This window comes from Pleurodeles waltl, chromosome 4_2, assembly GCF_031143425.1.
Source record: "Pleurodeles waltl isolate 20211129_DDA chromosome 4_2, aPleWal1.hap1.20221129, whole genome shotgun sequence".
Taxonomy (NCBI): domain Eukaryota; kingdom Metazoa; phylum Chordata; class Amphibia; order Caudata; family Salamandridae; genus Pleurodeles; species Pleurodeles waltl.
This window is the reverse complement of record NC_090443.1, coordinates 915,017,650-915,034,933: the sequence shown is the minus strand read 5'-3', so window position 1 is coordinate 915,034,933 and position 17,284 is coordinate 915,017,650. Positions and strand designations below refer to the sequence as shown.

The window sequence follows — 17,284 nt, the reverse complement described above, 5'->3', positions numbered from 1 at the left end:
AGGCCGCCTTTTATGGCCCTGCATGGCTTGATAAATCTAGAGTAACACAAGGCAGTGCAAATCACTGCCTTGCATTACTCTGCCACGAGGAGGCGCTCCATGGATGGAGCATCGGCGTCCCCATGCATCAACCCATGGATTTTAGTGCATTCCCAGATTTACAATTAGTGCTAGACCTGGGAATGTGTTAAAATGTTACACTTCCTTGTGAGATGTAATGAGGAGAAATATTTTTATTTCTTCTTTTTTTTCCCTCTTTCTATGTGTGCTACATAACAAGCATACATCACAAGAGGAAAATGCTGCTGTGGACTGTTTTTGTGCAGGAAGGTATTCCTTCCTGCACAAAACAAAATCCTGGCTACAATGCCGGGACCCTTGCAACATAATGCAAGTGTGCCTGCATTGGTGCTAGGCAGCCAAAAAGTGCAGCAGTGCTAGGAAAGAGCAGGAATGCTCTATATAATGTTAAATACAGCACACTGCTGCCCTTTCACATTCATGCAGAGCAGTTCAGCAAGATGGCTTGCTGCATTGGGCTGCATGAAAGATTGATAAATCTGCTCCACAGGCCTTGTGAAAAGTGATGCTACTCACATCAGCTAGCACTGGAATTTGCTCCACGCCAGAGCACCCACAACGTGGACACAATCAGGTGTAAGTTTCCTGCATCTGGATGTTATCAGCCTTCCTGAAGCAGTCATCAGAGATAGACAAAAGGGTAGGTCTAGTCTAGAAACGTAATCCCCTTATAGAAACTGCAGTCCCACCTGTCATGCCTATCATCTACCAAATGGCAGTACTCTAGGAGAGCCTATCAGCAGCCCCTTGCTAACAAAGTATTCATAAAATTTCTAAAGGTAGCCCAGTCTCCATCATTCTCACTTCATTTTGTGGATATGCAGCCACATGAATGCAGACAGTTCTCCTCATCCTTCTCATCCTCCACCTTATGCCATGGTGCAAAAAGGGGCATCCAAAATGGATTCCACTGGTTTCAGTACTCAGACTCACACATGCGCACACAGCGTCCTACTGCTTTACATGTCACATCCTCACTGTACATGCATGCTCAGTCAGCATTCACAAAGGATGTTGGAGTTTCACATAACAGTGGAACTTTACATGAGAGCGGTCAGTAGCCCACACTCTCTCACTGTTACAGTTAAAAAGGCATGGTCACACTAAGAGGCATATGTAAGAAGCCCCTAGCGCCTCCTTGCGCCACATTTGCGTCATTAGTTTTTATTCAAATGTGGCATTAAGGTGTCCTTTCCCCCATGCCATATTTACAAACTGGCGTGATGCTTGCTTTGCGCCACTTTGTAAACCCTTGTGCACATTATGCCTGTGCCAGGTATAATGTATTCAAGGGGGGAGTTCCAGTGCTAGGAGGCCCAAAATAAGTGGCGTAGTGAAATTTAAAGGATTTCACTGCGCCATTTTTCTGTCATTTTGAAGAGCAGGCATTAAAATGACACACCCATTAAAGTCAATACGCCTCCTTGCACTTTGCTACACTAGTGTCAAAATTGTTAAAGCTAGTGTAGCAGAGCACCACAATAGCATAAAAAATGTTGACGCTATTGTTAGAACTACTGCCATGGTGTGCTGTATGCCAGTGGTTCCCAACCTGTGGTCCGGGGACCCCTGGGGGTCCGCGAAGCCTTCTCAGGGGGTCCGCGACTGCTTAGAAAATTAAATGATATTAACTGATTAGGTCCCCAGCTTTCAGTAATGACTCAGTGAGGGAGTCCCCAGATTCTTATAATGATTCAGTGGGGGTCCCCGGGCTCCAATAATGATAAAGTGGGGGTCCTCAGAAGCCAAAAGGTTGGGAACCACTGCTGTATGCTAAATACGGCACAACCATGGTGTCGTTAGGTGCCAGTAGGGAGTGCAGTAAAAAAGGAGCATCACAGCTGATGCACCACTTTTTCATAAATCTGGGCCTAAACAGTCACAAAACAGGTTCATTCCTGTCAAGTTTCCTAGATCCATACTTTATGTGCTGCTCCATTTAAGGCTGTTTTCTTTAAAATCTGAGACTTACAGACCTGTCTTATAATGAAATAAACAAGACTACGGGCCCCCGGCGGTCTTCTGGCGGTTCCCACTGGGCTGGCGGGCGACCGCCAAAAGGCCGCCCGCCAGCCCAGTGGGAAACACCCTTCCCACGAGGACGCCGGCTCAGAATTGAGCCGGCGGAGTGGGAAGGTGCGACGGGTGCAGTGGCACCCGTCGCGTATTTCAGTGTCTGCATAGCAGACACTGAAATACAAAGTGGGGCCCTCTTACGGGGACCCCGCGACACCCCATACCGCCATCCTGTTCAGGATGGCGGTATAGGGTGTCAGAATCCCCATGGCGGCGGAGCGCGAGGATTCACATGGGCAGCGGAAAACCGGCGGTAGACCGCCGGTTTTCCGCATCTGACCGCGGCCGAACCGCCGCGGTCAGAATGCCCTGCGGGGCACCGCCGGCCTGTCGGCGGTGCTCCCGCCGACCCTGGCGTCAGAATGCCCCCCTACATGTCTCAGAATTCAACAACGAAAAATTGGTGTGGAGCAGCATATGATGCATGGACCTGGGAAACGTGGCAGCTAAGCAGCATAAACTGCCACCACAGATTTATGATTATACCCAAGACAGAAACAGTTGTCCTCTGCCTGCTATGAGAGCATGCTTGGTTGTGCACTTCTCTAGGTCATAGGAAAGTTGCTGCATCTCACATTGTCAGGGACATGCCTATGCTTCTGCACTGACACTTGATTAGTATGATGTCAAGGCCCAAATAAAAATAGGCTCACATGAAGTTAGTGGACAGCCGTGGCAGCTTAGTGCCAATGCACACAGTCAAGGTTTTTACAGGAATCTGCCTGTCAAGGTGTATGTTCTTCACTTCATTGGGCGGCCGAGCAATATACAGTGTCACATGCAGGACTATCTGTGCACGTTATACTATGTAGCTATATGTCCAAGTGCATAACCTACACATTGTAATTTGTACCATACTGATCACATAGGAGGAAGGCTCACTGCCCTAATTTATCAAGAGGTCAACTGTTGATAACACTGCAGGTTTCGTTTTTGTAATTATTTATGTGCATTAAAATTTCGAAATGTGCCATTCAATTTCCTTTCCATCAAAGTTATGCTGCTCACATGGTTGCATTTATTTTATACGAAGAGCAGAAGTGATAATGTGCAAAGGCATTATTTTAATTGTTCAATATTGGTCCAAGATGGTACAAGTACACTAATGCACAGCCATCCGTTTAAACTTCATGGTCTGTTCTCTTCTGTGGTTTTCCTGCAGATCGGGGCTTCGCTCATGTCGAGCAATGTGGGCAGCGGCCTGTTCGTTGGCATGGCGGGCACTGCAGCGGCTGGAGGTCTGGCAGTCGGAGCCTTCGAGTGGAATGTAAGAATCTATGCCAGGCTCAAGTTATGCTGTCTACTGTGTTCCCCGCCTGTCAGATTAATCAGTGATGGTAAAACTTGGCTTGCAAACCAGGAAGTGTGTCACATAGTCAATACAGCGTGTCTTTCAACTTGTTGTGACATGCCTTTAGAACTTTTATGTACAGGTCAGGAGCCAAAGTGTAAGACAAAGCAAATGTTTACATTCGCATCTGAGTTTGGTATGCCACATTGCAATTCCGATTTCGTTGGAACGTGGAAAGCTTTTGGAACTGAAGGGCACAATCAAATGTCCTTGTCCTTCTTAAGAAAATATTATGTCTGTAAATCAGAACTCCTGTCTCCATTTAGAAAGAAACGCCCGTGTTTGTTGCAGTTATCTCTGCCATAAGACATGTTATCTTGTCATTGATGATTGAGTAGCACAATAAATAAATTACATTCGGTTGCCAAAAAAAGAAACTGTTTTGTCGGTCAAAACTAGGACATGGAGTCAAAACCTTAAGGGCACAGGAGCGATATACAAGATGGAAACAAAAAGTAGCGCTTTTGCAGTCTGCGTGCTAATCAGCTCTTTTACTCTAACATCCTTGTTTTGGATTTCGGGCAGGGCCGGCTTTTGGGCGGTGCTAGCGGTGCTGACCTCCGGGGGGCGCTGTGTTTAGCAATTACTTCCGAAACTTGCGATTTAAAAGCACCTGCTGGAAAGTTCCTTGTGCATTTAGCCTTCAAGAAACAATTACAATGTCAAGATACCTCTTGCAATTAATGTTCCTGCTAGAGGAAGAGAGATGGGAGTTTTATCCAGTGGCAGCTTTTGTAACCAATGGAAGCCTCCTTTTAATGCCTGCTGTGAGCAGGCTTTAAAAGTGCTGGAAAAAAATGATGCAAAGAAATCTGACAGATTTCTTTGCACCATTTTTTTGTCCTCCCTAACGGGGAGATAGCCTGTTTGCATACATTAAGCCTGGTGCAGGCATAATGTAGCGCAAAGGGTTACAAAGTGGCGTAATGCATGCATTGCGCCACTTTGTAAATATGGCACCGTATTTTTGGCCTTCTAACGTCACATTAGCTTAAAAAAATTACACTAATGTGGCGTTAGAATGGCACTAGCGGCTCTTAAATATGCCTCTATGGGGCATCTTTGAAAAAACATGGCCCTTCACACAGTGCTGCACCACTTTTCTTGTGCCCCTAAGCACTCCCCTAACGCCACAGTGTGTGCGCTGTATTTAAAAAATGGCACAACATGGCGGTAGTTAGGGGACTAGTGTCAGAATTTTTGACTCTAGACTCGCACTTTGCAGAATTAGCGTAATTTTTTGTTAATGCTAATCCTGCAAAGCACCCAGAAGCCCATTGTAACCAACAGACGCCTCCTTTTAACGCCTGCTTTGAGCAGGCATTAAAAGTGACAGAGAAAAATGACGAAAAGAAATCTGTCAGATTTCTTTGCACCATTGTTTTGGCCCCCCTAACGGGGGGATGTCTCCTTTGTATACATTATGCCTGATTCAGGCATAATGTAGCACAAAGGGATACACAGTGGCGCAATGCAAGCATTGCACCACTTTGTAAATATGGCACAACGTTTTTGGCCTTCTAACGCCCCATTAGCGTAAAAAGTTGATGCTAATTTGGCATTAGAATAGCGATAGGGGCTCTTAAATATACCCCTATAGTTTATGTGGCTAGTTGAGTGGATTAGTAAAGCCAGACTTTACAAGTGCTTTAAAACACATGAATGTATGTGAAAGGGGAGCGATGGAGACATATGGGGCAAATTTGCCAGGCAGTAGTGAGTGAATCCGAGGAGGGGGTCATGGGGTGGGAGGTGCCACAATAAATTATCGCACAGTGCACCTCCAGTCCTAAAGCCGGCCCTGTTTTCAGACATCATTTTGAGAGGGGCTGTTCTAGGAAATTTGCTGTAAACTGGTGGATGCCCTTTTGTGCCCACAGGAGAGTTTTCCAATTCATTTAGAGTCTGAGGCATCGCTGAGTTTCAGAAGTGTACGTTCAGAAGGTTCGCTGTTAGAATCTCCAAGTTGTTAGAAGATGTACCACATGTCCACTGCTTGTAGTCTATTGCAAGGTTAATGGGGGGCCCAATTATGAGAGGCTGACGCAGTGCAGCAAGTCACCTTGCAGTGCTGCATCACAGGAAAAGGGCAGGAATGCACCCTGCACTGGCGCCCTTTTGGCAGCATAGTGCCAGCTTAGGCTCCCTTGCACTATAGTGCAAGGGAGCCGGTGTTACCTACAGGATGGTTTTTGCTTAGATAGGGGCACCTTCCTGCCCCAAGGAGGCATATTCCTTTATGTGTGTTGCCCAATGCAGCAGACCTAGAAAGAGGAAGTAACAAGGAGAAGTAACAAAGAGAAATAAAGATATTTCTCCTTGTTACGCCTTACCAGAGAAGGCTTATCTTTTTGCCACATTCCCAGGTCTACCATTTCTGGTAAATGCACCTTCTCTGGACATAGTAAGGCAATGATTTGCACTGTGCTTCATTGCGTTGCCTTATTCCAGATTTATGGAGCCAATTAGGGCCACGCAAAGTGGCCTTGCATAAATCACATATAAGGTTTGTGTCGCTCTTTCACCTTGTTTTGTGGTGCAATAGTGAAGCAAACCAACTGATAAATATACCCAATGGTATTTAGTCCTGACCTTCCAAAGCTGAGTTTCCTTGCAGGGGTCCACCATATGATGCATGCAAGAATCTAATAACAAGCGTTGAAAAATCCATTACGTCTTGCCTGCACTTTGAGTGCTGACTAAAACATCAACGAAAAAAGAGCTGCAGTTAACAAACTGAATGAAATAAGATTGATTCCTCTATAAAATGCATTGATAAGTTAAAGAATTTAGTCCCATATTAAATGAAATTTTGTGTTGTGGTTACATCACTTTTTTGATGCAGCACTGACGTAAATTCTATTTTGCATTTATTAAGCCATGCAAGCCCGATTTGCATGGCTTTGTTAAAAAAAAAATAAGGCAAGGCAGCTCATAACACTGCTGTCTGTTATTTTGCATCAGATAGGCTTTACAGGGGTGGAGCATGGGCATCCCAGAATTTTGACACACATCCCTATTTACAAAAGTCAGTAATCATGGGTTTGCACCGAAGTGGTGTGCCTAGTGAAGCTTGTGCAACAAAGAGAAATATCTTTATTTCTCCTCCTTTATTCTATTTGCATGTGATGTGTCTTTGGTTGGCAGTCTGGTTCCCCCCTGTCAAAGCAAGGAGCCTCACTCTAGTCAGGGTAAAGGAAAAACACACTCAGTTAACCCCCGCTCACCCCTTTGGTAGCTTGGCATGAGCAGATAGGCTTAACTTAAGAAGCAATGCGTAAAGTATTTGTACCTACACACATAGTAATACAGTGAAAGCACTACACAATGACACAACACAGGTTAGAAAAATAGGTAATATTTATCTGAACAAAACAAAACCAAAATGAAAAAATCCAATATACAGAAGTCAAGATGTGAATTTTCAAAATATTAAGAATCTTAGGCCCTGATTAAGACCCGCCACGGTAAATGTGGAGGTATCACCGCCAATAGGCTGGTGGTGTATACCGCCACATTATGAGTGTGGCAGGTTGCTCAAACTCATACTGCCATGGCGGTATGAACTGCCGGGCTGGAGATGTACATCACCTACCCGGCGGTCCACAGCAGACCGCCAGCGGCATTATGTACGGGCCTACCACCATGGTTACCACGGCAGTAGCACCAACACAAAATCCATGGTGGTAGGGCTACTAGTGACAGGGAATTCCTTCTCTATCACCGGTAGACGGCTCGCCCACACCCCCCCAGCAAGCACCCGACCTCCTCACTCCCCTACACACATAGCGCCCCCTATATACATAGCACCCCCTCCCGCATACATGCACACACACACCCACCATGCATACACCCATTCACCTCCACTTTCAGACCCGCATCCATTTCACACTCATCCATACATGCATTCAATCACACTCATCCTTACACACATTCACTCACACACACCCATACTCATCCATACAAGCATTCACTCACACATACTCACACTCATCCATACCCGCATTCATTACACATACTCACACTCATCCATACACACATTCACTCACACATGCTGACACCCATTCAGGCTCGCATTCACAAAAACATACTCACACGCATATTCACACGCATACACACTGACATGTAGACAGGCACTCACTGCAACATTCATACACGCATTCACTCACACGCATACAACCACACACTCACAGACACACTCACATACGCACACACACATTCATACACACTGACAGACACCACACACAACACCCCACCCTCCCAACCCCCTCCCCTGTCGGGCGCCCAACTTACCTTGTCCAGCCAGGAGGTCGTCCGGCAGGGAGCGGGAATGGGCACTGCTACCGCCGGCAGCGCCCTGCCAACTGGACACCATTAGGCCATATTAATGGTCTTAATACAGCTGGCATCATCCTTCTGGCGAGCGGTGCAGGTGGTGGCACCGCTCAGGCACCTCTGACCGCCAGCATTGGTAACTGCCAGATTTCCGCCTACAGTGTGGAAGAAATCTGGGTGTACCCATTGTAGGGCAGGAGAAAGACCGCCAGCAATGGCGGTCTTCTGGTGCTCGTGGCTTCGGCGGTCTTAAGAAAACACCGCCAAAGTCATAACGAGGGCCTTAATTCTTAGAAAACAGCGAGAATGCTGTTGTTACACAAAGCACCTGGTTAGCGCACGGGCGATCGTGTGTCAGAAAAGTCAGTGATGCGTCAAATCCTTACTCGCAAGTGAGGCCGTGTGTTGTTTCCTTCTCAGGTCGGGTCGGCGATGAGTCGTTTTTCTCCCACGCAAGAGAGCGATGCATCGATTTCCGGATGGTCACCTCGGATCCACACAGAGTCAGGTTGACTTGGACGCCCACGGACGATACGTGAAAAATCCGGTCGCACAGTATCAGAAAAACATGCTGCGTGGGGTTTGTGTCATTATTAGCCACTGTAAGCGGGTGCTGCACATCTTTTATCCAGCCACAAGGGTTGATCTTCCAGCCGCGATGCAGGTGGAACATCAATTTCAGCCGCGAAGCCAGCGTCGTGGCATTTATCAGCCATGTCGTGGAAGGTGCGTTGTAAATTTCCCCGCACGGCGTTCTGAGGGTGGACTTCCAGTTCTTGCTGCCAGCTTCACCTCTCAAGGGCCCAGGGACTGGATAGGGCACCACTTGGCAGGTCAGGAGTCTCAGCAGAGAGTCCAGGTACTGGTAGGCGAAGTCTTTGATGGCCCTGAGACTTCAACACCAGGAGGCAATCTCAGTTGAAGCCAGAGATCTTCAAACTGGGAGGCGAGCCTCCCTAGGGGGGCCTCAAGTGATCCAAAGGGGAGCCAGACTCTGGCCGAAAGCAGCATTATACAGATAACAGGCCTTTGTTTTAAGCAGAAGCATGTTATTGCATTTTTAAAAAGGTAGCAGCACTTAACTGCAATGTTTGAATAGATCTAGACATATTTAAACATTGTCATTTTTATAAAACAATTGTGACAAATCTGAGGGGGGGCCAATGATTTTTATTTTTCAACTGGGGTGGTGCAGCATTAAAATGTTTGGAGACCACTGGTTCAAGCCCTTGGAGGTTCTTCACAAGCAGGAATTCACAGCAAAGTCCAATCTTTATCCCCTTTCACAGGCAGAAGCAACAACTGCAGGATAACCCAACAAAGCACAGTCACAGGCAGGGGCAGCACCTCTCAGATCTTCAGCTCTTCTCCTTGGCAGAGGTTTCTCTTAAATCCAGAAGTGATCTAATTTTCAGGGGTTTTGGGTCCACTACTTATACTCCTTTCTGCCCTTGAAGTAGGCAAACTTCAAAGAAAAGTCTCTCTTGTTTGTATGATCCTGCCTTGCTCAGGCCAGGCCCCAGACACACACCAGTGGGTTGAAGACTGCATTGTGTGAGGGCAGGCATATCTCTTTCAGGTGTGAGTGACCACTCCTCCCCTCCCTCTCAGCACAGATGGCTCATCAGGATATGCAGGCTACACCCCAGCTCCCTTTGTGTCACTGTCTAGAGGAGAGGTGCAAACAGCTCAACTGGTAAATTGACCCAGGCAGGGAATCCACAAACAGGCAGAGTAACAGAATGGTTTAAGCAAGAAAATGCCTACTTTCTAAAATTGGTATTTCCAAACACGCAATCTAAAAACAAACTTTAATAAAAGATGTATTTTTAAATTGTGAGCTCAGAGACCCTAAAGTCCATATTTCTACCTGCTCCCAAAAGGAATCTACACTTTGATAATATTTAAAGACAGCCCTCATGTTAACCTATGAGGCCTTATACAGTGAAAACCGTGTCCTGCCCATTGGGGCTACCTAGGGCCTACCTTGGGGGTGCCTTGCATGTAAGAAAAGGGAAGGTTTAGGCCTGGCAAGTGGGTACACTTGCCAAGTTGAATTGGCAGTTTAAAACTGCACGCACAGTCACTGCAGTGGCAGGTCTGAGCCATGTTTACAGGGCTACTAATGTGGGTGGCACAACTGTTGCTGCAGGCCCACTAGAAGCATTTGATTTACAGACCCTGGGCACCTCTGCTGCACTGTACTAGGGACTTACTAGTAAATTAAATATGCCAATCATGGAAAGCCAATTGCACATACATTTTACATAGGACCACTTCCACTTTAGCTCTGGATAGCAGTGGTAAAGTGCCCAGAGTAGTAACAACAGCAAAAGCAGAGTACAGCACACATCAACAACCTGGGAAACAGAGGCAAAAGGTTAAGAGAGAACACGCTAAGGATGCCAAGTCTAACACATGTTTAGTACATTCTTCAGATATTTAATGCCAGTGAGAAATACAGTACAATATTATTACTGCTACAGTGGTCCCCACAGCCTTGTTGACTCAGATTTGATACACAAGGACAAGACTCCTGCCCATGTTACTTCCAATGTATTCCTTGAACAGTCAACAAGATGTGGGGTGAGATAAAAGGGAGGTTTTTCTGGCCACTCAACATGTGTAGAACTGTCAGTCTGGGACAAGTTTGTGTAGAAGGAAGAGGAGCAGGGTTAGAGCTGTCTGATTAATATTTGCTTTACACAATCAAATTGCAGTCATCAGAAGTTATTTTCTGTAGGATTGATGTGGTACAACACATTAACGCCCCATGAAATAAGGAAAGGATAGATGCAGGATTTTGTCAGCAGTTTTTCATCACATTTAAGGGCATGAAAGCATTAATAGTAGAAATAGATGGTCTGGACAGGGGTTTTACATTCTGAGGCAGGGCCAATCACAGACATAACTGCCAAAAGAGTCTCTTTCCTTAAACAGATCTGGCTTAAGCATTTGAATTGTCCAAAAGCTAGGACTTATTACAAAGAGGCAAATAGAGCCTGTGGTAACTCTATCTGAACAATGGATGTCAGAAACCAAGGGCAGTATTAATGATGGTAGCACTTTTCAGGAAAGAAAGACTGGGGAAAGTAACTTTCAACCAAGGTCCTCTACTGGACAAATAGGAAGGACGTGTATCATATTTCAGTCATTGGAGGGCTCAAAAGGCTGTGAGTTGTTGAGTCAATGCTTTTATGGTCCTTTAGGGGTTTCTTTAGCAGGATTCCTAAGTTTCCTGTTAATAAAATTTACCGCATGCTGACACTTGATTGGGATGGCACTCCTGCAGACATTTGTAGTATTCATGAATAAATATTGTACCTCTGTTTTCGCCCAAAAATTTGATTCATGCAGAGCGACTATGTTGATGTTTCTGATGCACTGACTGTTATGTTCGTAAAGAGCATTTAAGTGTAGTCCAAACCATTGCTACTGTTTGGACCTTATTCACTTCTACCTATGTGGGGCCTAGTGTTTTAAAAGATGTACCAACAATGTTTCACCTGGTGATTCTAAAGTTTTGTAGTAGATAAATTCATTTCCTTAGTTATGAACCTGGCCCTTTTTGGAGGGTCATCCCCAATCTTTTTGCCTCCTTCTTCCTATTTTTTCTGACCTGTTTTTGTTGGTTTTAGGACTCTGGTCACTTTACCACTGCTAGCCAGTGCTAAAGTGCATATGCGCTCTGTCTAAATTGTATTGGTGAATGGTTTAACTCTAATTGGCATATTTGATTTACTAGTAAGTCCCTAGTAAAGTGCAATAGAGGTACCTAGGGCCTGTAAATCAACTGCTACTGGTGGGCCTGCAGCACTGATTGTGCCACCCACATGAGTAGCCCTGTAAACATGTAGCAGATCTGCCATTGCAGTGCAGTGTCTGTCTGTGCAGTCTTGCACTGCCAATTCAACATGGGCAAGGTGCAGTGAATGTTAAAGGTGGGACATATACTGGTGTGTTTTACATTTCCTAACAGTGAAATACTGCCAAATGTGGGTTTCACCGTTGCAAGGCCTATCCCTCGTATAGGTTAACATTGGGGCTGCCTTTAAATATTATTAAAGTTCAGATTCCCTTTGCGAGCAGATGGAAATGTGGAGTTTGGTGTCTCTAAAATCTCAATTTAAAAATATATCTGTTAGTGAAGTTCTTTTTTAGATTGTTAGTTTGAGAATGCCACTTTTAGAAAGTAGGCATTTCCTTGCTTAACCCTTCTGTGACTCTGCCTGTTTGTGGATTACCTGTGTGGGTCAGTTTGACAGTTGGACTGTTTGTGAATCTCCTCTAGACAGTGAGACAAAGGGAGCCGGGGTATAGCCTCCATATCCTGATGAGTCATCTGTGCTAGAGTGGAGGGAGGAGTGGTAATTTACACCTGAATGGACTGTGTCTGCCCTCACAAAATGCAGTCTCCAAACCCCCGGTGTGTGTCTGGGGCCAGGCCTGGGCAAGGCAGGATCTTGCGAACAATGGAAACTTTCCTTTGAAGTATCCCTAATTCAAAGGCAGAAAGGGGTATATGTATTGGACCAAACCCCCTGAAAATTAGGTTACTTCAAGGATTCAAGGGGAACCTCTGCCTGGAGAAGAGCTGAGGAGAAGTGCTGCCCCTGCCTGTGACTGTGCTTTGTCGGGCTATCCTGTAGGTGCTGTTTCTGCCTGTGAAAGGGGACTGAGACTGGACTTTGTTTTGCATTCCTGCTTGAGAGGTATATCCAATGCCCTGGAGTAGAGCTTGCCTCCTGTTTTGAAGCCACAAGGACAGCAAAGACTTCACCACCCAGTTCTGAGTTTGCCTGCTGTGGTCTCTAGCTTGCCAGAGGGTGCCCTTCCAGTTCCTGAGCCACTGGAAGTGAATTTCTATAGAAAAACCTGTCTAACACCGCCATGCAAATTTGTAAAGGATGCCGCTGTCCAGAACCGCAACACCATTTGCCCCGAGGCCGACGACCCTGTAGGCTTCGAGTCGCTGCATCTGCTGATCCTACCCGACTTCGCTGACTTCAGAGTGTCGTAAGTCCGACGTCCATGACATCCAAGGCCATTGCAGCGCCTGCAGCCCTGTGACTTCATCGCCACCCCATGAGGTCGCCCGCAACATCGTGACCTCGCTGGACTTCGTTCATACTGGAAACTAGGGACTGACTTTACAACAGATGCCACTTCACCTTCACCGCTCTGCAGTAATGACCCAACGCCTCCATGAGACGCCTCTGTCCTTCTGCCCTGTAGCACCGGAACCGTTGCCACATGGGATCCAGCAATGCCCTACCTCCCATAGGTCGTTCGACCTCTTCCTGATGTCCTCCCGATTTCTTGGGTGTTGTCCCACTGCGTTGACCCTTTTGGGGGTCATTATGACGCCGGCGGTGAGTGGTAATGTGGTGGCAGTACTGTCAACAGGCCGGCAGTACATTATGAGAATGTCGGGTTGGCTGCAGCCAACCCGCCACATCTCCACTCAGACCACATGGTAGTAGCAACGGCCGGGCTGGAGATGTCAATAGCCAGCCTACCACCAGCCTCCCTTCCCTGTCACTGGTAGGCAGCTCACCCACCCCCCAACACTCCCCAGGTACCCCACCTCCATCCACACTCCCGCCTTCTGATCCTCTCACCCACTCTTCTGATCCACTTACCCCCCATACATGCACACACCCGCGGACATGCACCACACATACACCCACTCACTCACACTGGCATACACGTATACATCCAGTCATGCCCGCACACATTCGTACACACATTCACACTGACATACATACACAAACTCACATTACCATTCTTACACGCATTCATACACATGCATACATCCATGCAAACAACACTACACACTCAGACTCATTTACGCATACACTCACACATTCATGCATACAACCCCACACACACACACAACACCTCCGGCCCCCTCCCCTGTCGGAAGCCCAACTTACCTTCTTCCAGGTGGTCTTCCGGCAGGCAACAGGAAGGGGCGCTGCTACCGCCAGCAGCCCCCACCAGCACAGCACCGCCAGGCCGTATCACAGGGCATGATACGGATGGCGGCTTTCGACTGGCGTGGTGGTGCTGGTGGTAGCAGTGCCAGCTTACCACCGTCCACCATTATGATCACTGACAGATGTCCACCCTTCTTGTGGCGGAAGTCTGGCAGTTCTCATAGTATGGTGGACGGATGGTATCCGCAGTGACGGTATTTTGGCAGCCATCACTGCAGCGGTAGGTGTTTTTTTACCATCAATGACATAATGAGCGCCATTGCGTCTAGAATATCAAGGGAAAAATATCTTGAAGGTAAGTTTCTGTAAATAAGCAAAGTTATACTGTATAACTCCACATACATGTTCCTTGATGAGATATATATATATATATATATTTTAAGGTGCGTATGTAGAGTTAAGAGTAGTAAATCCAGACTTATCTATTTGCACTTACCTTCTAGATATTAGGTCCCTGATATTTTTGACATAATATTCAGTCTACAAATCTCCGTTTTCAATATTCTGTCAGCGATCCAGCCAAGGGTAAGAAAACATTTAGAGTAATGTCGAGTCAAACTTACTTTCCACTGGTGTTTGAGTAACAATTGTCGCAAGCAAGGGCTGTGCCAGCCTGTTGACTTTGTCAGTGCTTCTTTTGTTTACTCAAGGTTGCTGTAAAACATTATGGTTGAGGAAGCTTCAGTCTAAAAATAAAATTGTCTAAAGGCAAAAATATGTATTTAATCTACAAAGCTACAATGCCATACTAGTCCCTGGAGCTAACTTTGTATGGATGTGTTCCTTGTAGAACGACAGAATGCCACTGCTCACAGTGCACTTAGCCAATGGCCAAAGTGTTCTGACCCTTTGCCCATACTGTATGCTGCAGTGAGAGGAATAAAAATGTAAATTAAGCCATATCAGAATAATGGACAAAGAAAACCGACGGTAGGACCCTGTAATTACTTTGTATGTATATGTTAGTAAAATTAAAAGGTCGTGGATAACTCCAGACATGCAAAGGGTGGTTCTGTCAATTGTGCCACATTGCGGAATCATTTTTTAAAGTATTTTACAGGTTATGGCAGCGTTCCAAATCCTGTCCTTTTGCAGTAGCCCTTTTGTCTCTCATGATTCATTTTTAGGTGGTAGGACTGTGACGGCGAAGAGAAGATTGCCAGTGCTGAACCTAAGCTACTTTGTTGGGCAGCACATTCGGAAGTAGACATGAAATACCTTGGACCCTTCAGTTAGACTGCCTTATTGGTTACAGTAATCACCTTGAATCAATTGTGGGGTGTCTTTGTCAGCCAGTTTATCTATTTGAATAGTGGCAGCAAACGGTCACATCTTTCCAGTTTCACTGCTCACTGTTTGCATTGGTGATCTGTTTTAAATCAGTTTTAGTTTGACAATCCTCCTTATGTGGAGCATTGGTTTACCCCCAAATGGTTGATTTTCTTTTGACAAAATTATGTGTAACTACATGCAAATCTGTTGTTTCACATTATATTTTAGCATTAAATGCGCTCTCACATCATATTTTGATGCGAGGATGCATTACACAAAAAATTTGAACAGCCATTCAGATTCCTCTGCATTTGCAGTAAAATTTTATAACAAATGGCACATAATTAAGCTAAGTGTCATACTGTCATGTTTCAAGAATTTAACGCAACAAATATCCAGAAATTGAGTCAATTTGCCAATGTTATTTCAGTTTCACCCAGACGTAAGCAAAAACAGTAACCCTCAAAATATTTTATTCAGTATGAAAATAATCAACCATAAAGATAAATAAACAATATAATACACAAAAGCTGGTTACATTCCACCAGTATTTAAATACCATAAAATTAATTAAACAGGATAATAAAACAGTCAAGTAAAAAATGTTAAGAACTTTTGAAAATACTCCAGATTATTCCGCCAGGTAATAGAACCCTTCAAAAAGGACCCCATCCCACGCCACACCAATGCATCAGAAGCCATGAGCACCCACAAAAAAAAGCTGGGCGATATTGCACAAAACCCTTCAGCCTCCTCAGGGGGAGTAAGAAACGGCACCTAAAAGGTGCATAAAAATCAAAGAACAAGGTAAAGTGAATCAAATCTGCAAAGACACACCATCACAGGGGCAGAGTCTGATGGATTTTTCATTGTACTGACCTAGCGGAAAACATAGGTTACTTCTCACAACCCCAGGCGAAATTGCTTAATGAGACACCTTTCCCTCACATTTCTTATCTCTAAGAGATAGGGCTCAGGGCCCACCCCCATCCTTATCATAATAAACTCCCTTACCAATTTTTTCCTTAGGACCTCCTCCTCTCTTTTGGCACCCTGGATTTCCTGAAAATTTACCTTAGCCTAGTGTTTATCACGGCTAGTCAGACCCTCAAGAGCCTCAAACATATCCGGCGCCCCAGAAAATAGGCTACCTTTCTTATATACATCAGCCAAGGGATATCCTTCACATGATCACAGGCCAAGCAGTCCCGCAGGATCTCTCTGTTAAAGGAGGCACATTCATTAGCCCAAATATAGATCCATAGCAAGAACGGAGCAAGCTGGATGGTTATGCAAGAACCAGAAGAGACTGCAAAACACCAACAGTGGATTCCTGGACCTGAAGACCTGTGTAAGAAGGAGACCAAGTCCAAGAAGCACAGAAGAGTCCACGGAGAACAGGAACCCCTGCTAACCCGGATGAAGGTGCAAAAGAAGAACCACCAGAGAAGAACAACAGTCAGTACTGCACCCAAGAAGACGGATGCGGGTTTCTAGTTGGTGCAGATGGTGCCCCACACTGGATGGATGATTGCACTCTGGTTTGCCTGACTGGATTCCTTCAACAAGCCTTGGTGCACGTAAAACGTACGGTTAGTGGAAATGGCGCTGCCAGGGACCAGGAGGGGCCTAGTGGACTCCATCCAGGAGGGGGAGCCAAAGGGGGCTCTCAGCAACTTAAAGAGCCCTCAGAAGATCAGGCAGCATGCACAAGAGTCCCACAGCACAGGGACAAAGGAGGTGCAAAAGGAGGCCCACACAGCACTAAAACAAAGGATTCCATGTCTCCGGAGAACGACTCAGGAAGCTGTGCATTGCAGGATGGAGTGCTGGGGGCCGGACCTGCACGGTGCATGAAGAACTTTGTGGAAGGATGTCAACAAACCTTGGCAACTGCAAAAAACATGCAGTGCCTTGACACACTGCCTTGCATGGGGAGACAAGGTCTTACCTCCACCAAAGCTGGAAAGTAGGACGTCAGGATCATTGGGACTACTACATGATGCTGGATCCATGCAGCTCATCAGGAGAGGGGACCCACGTCACCAGTCGTCGCTGCAGAGGGGTGCCTGCTGAAGCAGGGTAGTGACTCCTTCCCTCCAAGGGAGATTCCTTTGTTCTTCTGGTGCAAGCTGAAGGCAGTCTGTCAGATGCATGACCTGGAAACAGT

The 17,284-nt window shown here is 46.0% G+C and overlaps 1 protein-coding gene across 2 annotated transcripts in view; it reads left to right on the top strand.

Annotated features, from left to right (window-relative positions):
* SLC5A9 (solute carrier family 5 member 9) overlaps positions 1-17,284 on the top strand; it is a 763,977-nt gene that overhangs the window by 209,640 nt on the left and 537,053 nt on the right. For both annotated transcript variants that reach the window (XM_069232707.1, XM_069232706.1), the window contains one exon: positions 3,320-3,424. In XM_069232707.1, coding sequence (XP_069088808.1) covers positions 3,320-3,424 — 105 coding nt within the window. The remainder of the gene's footprint in view (positions 1-3,319; positions 3,425-17,284) is intronic.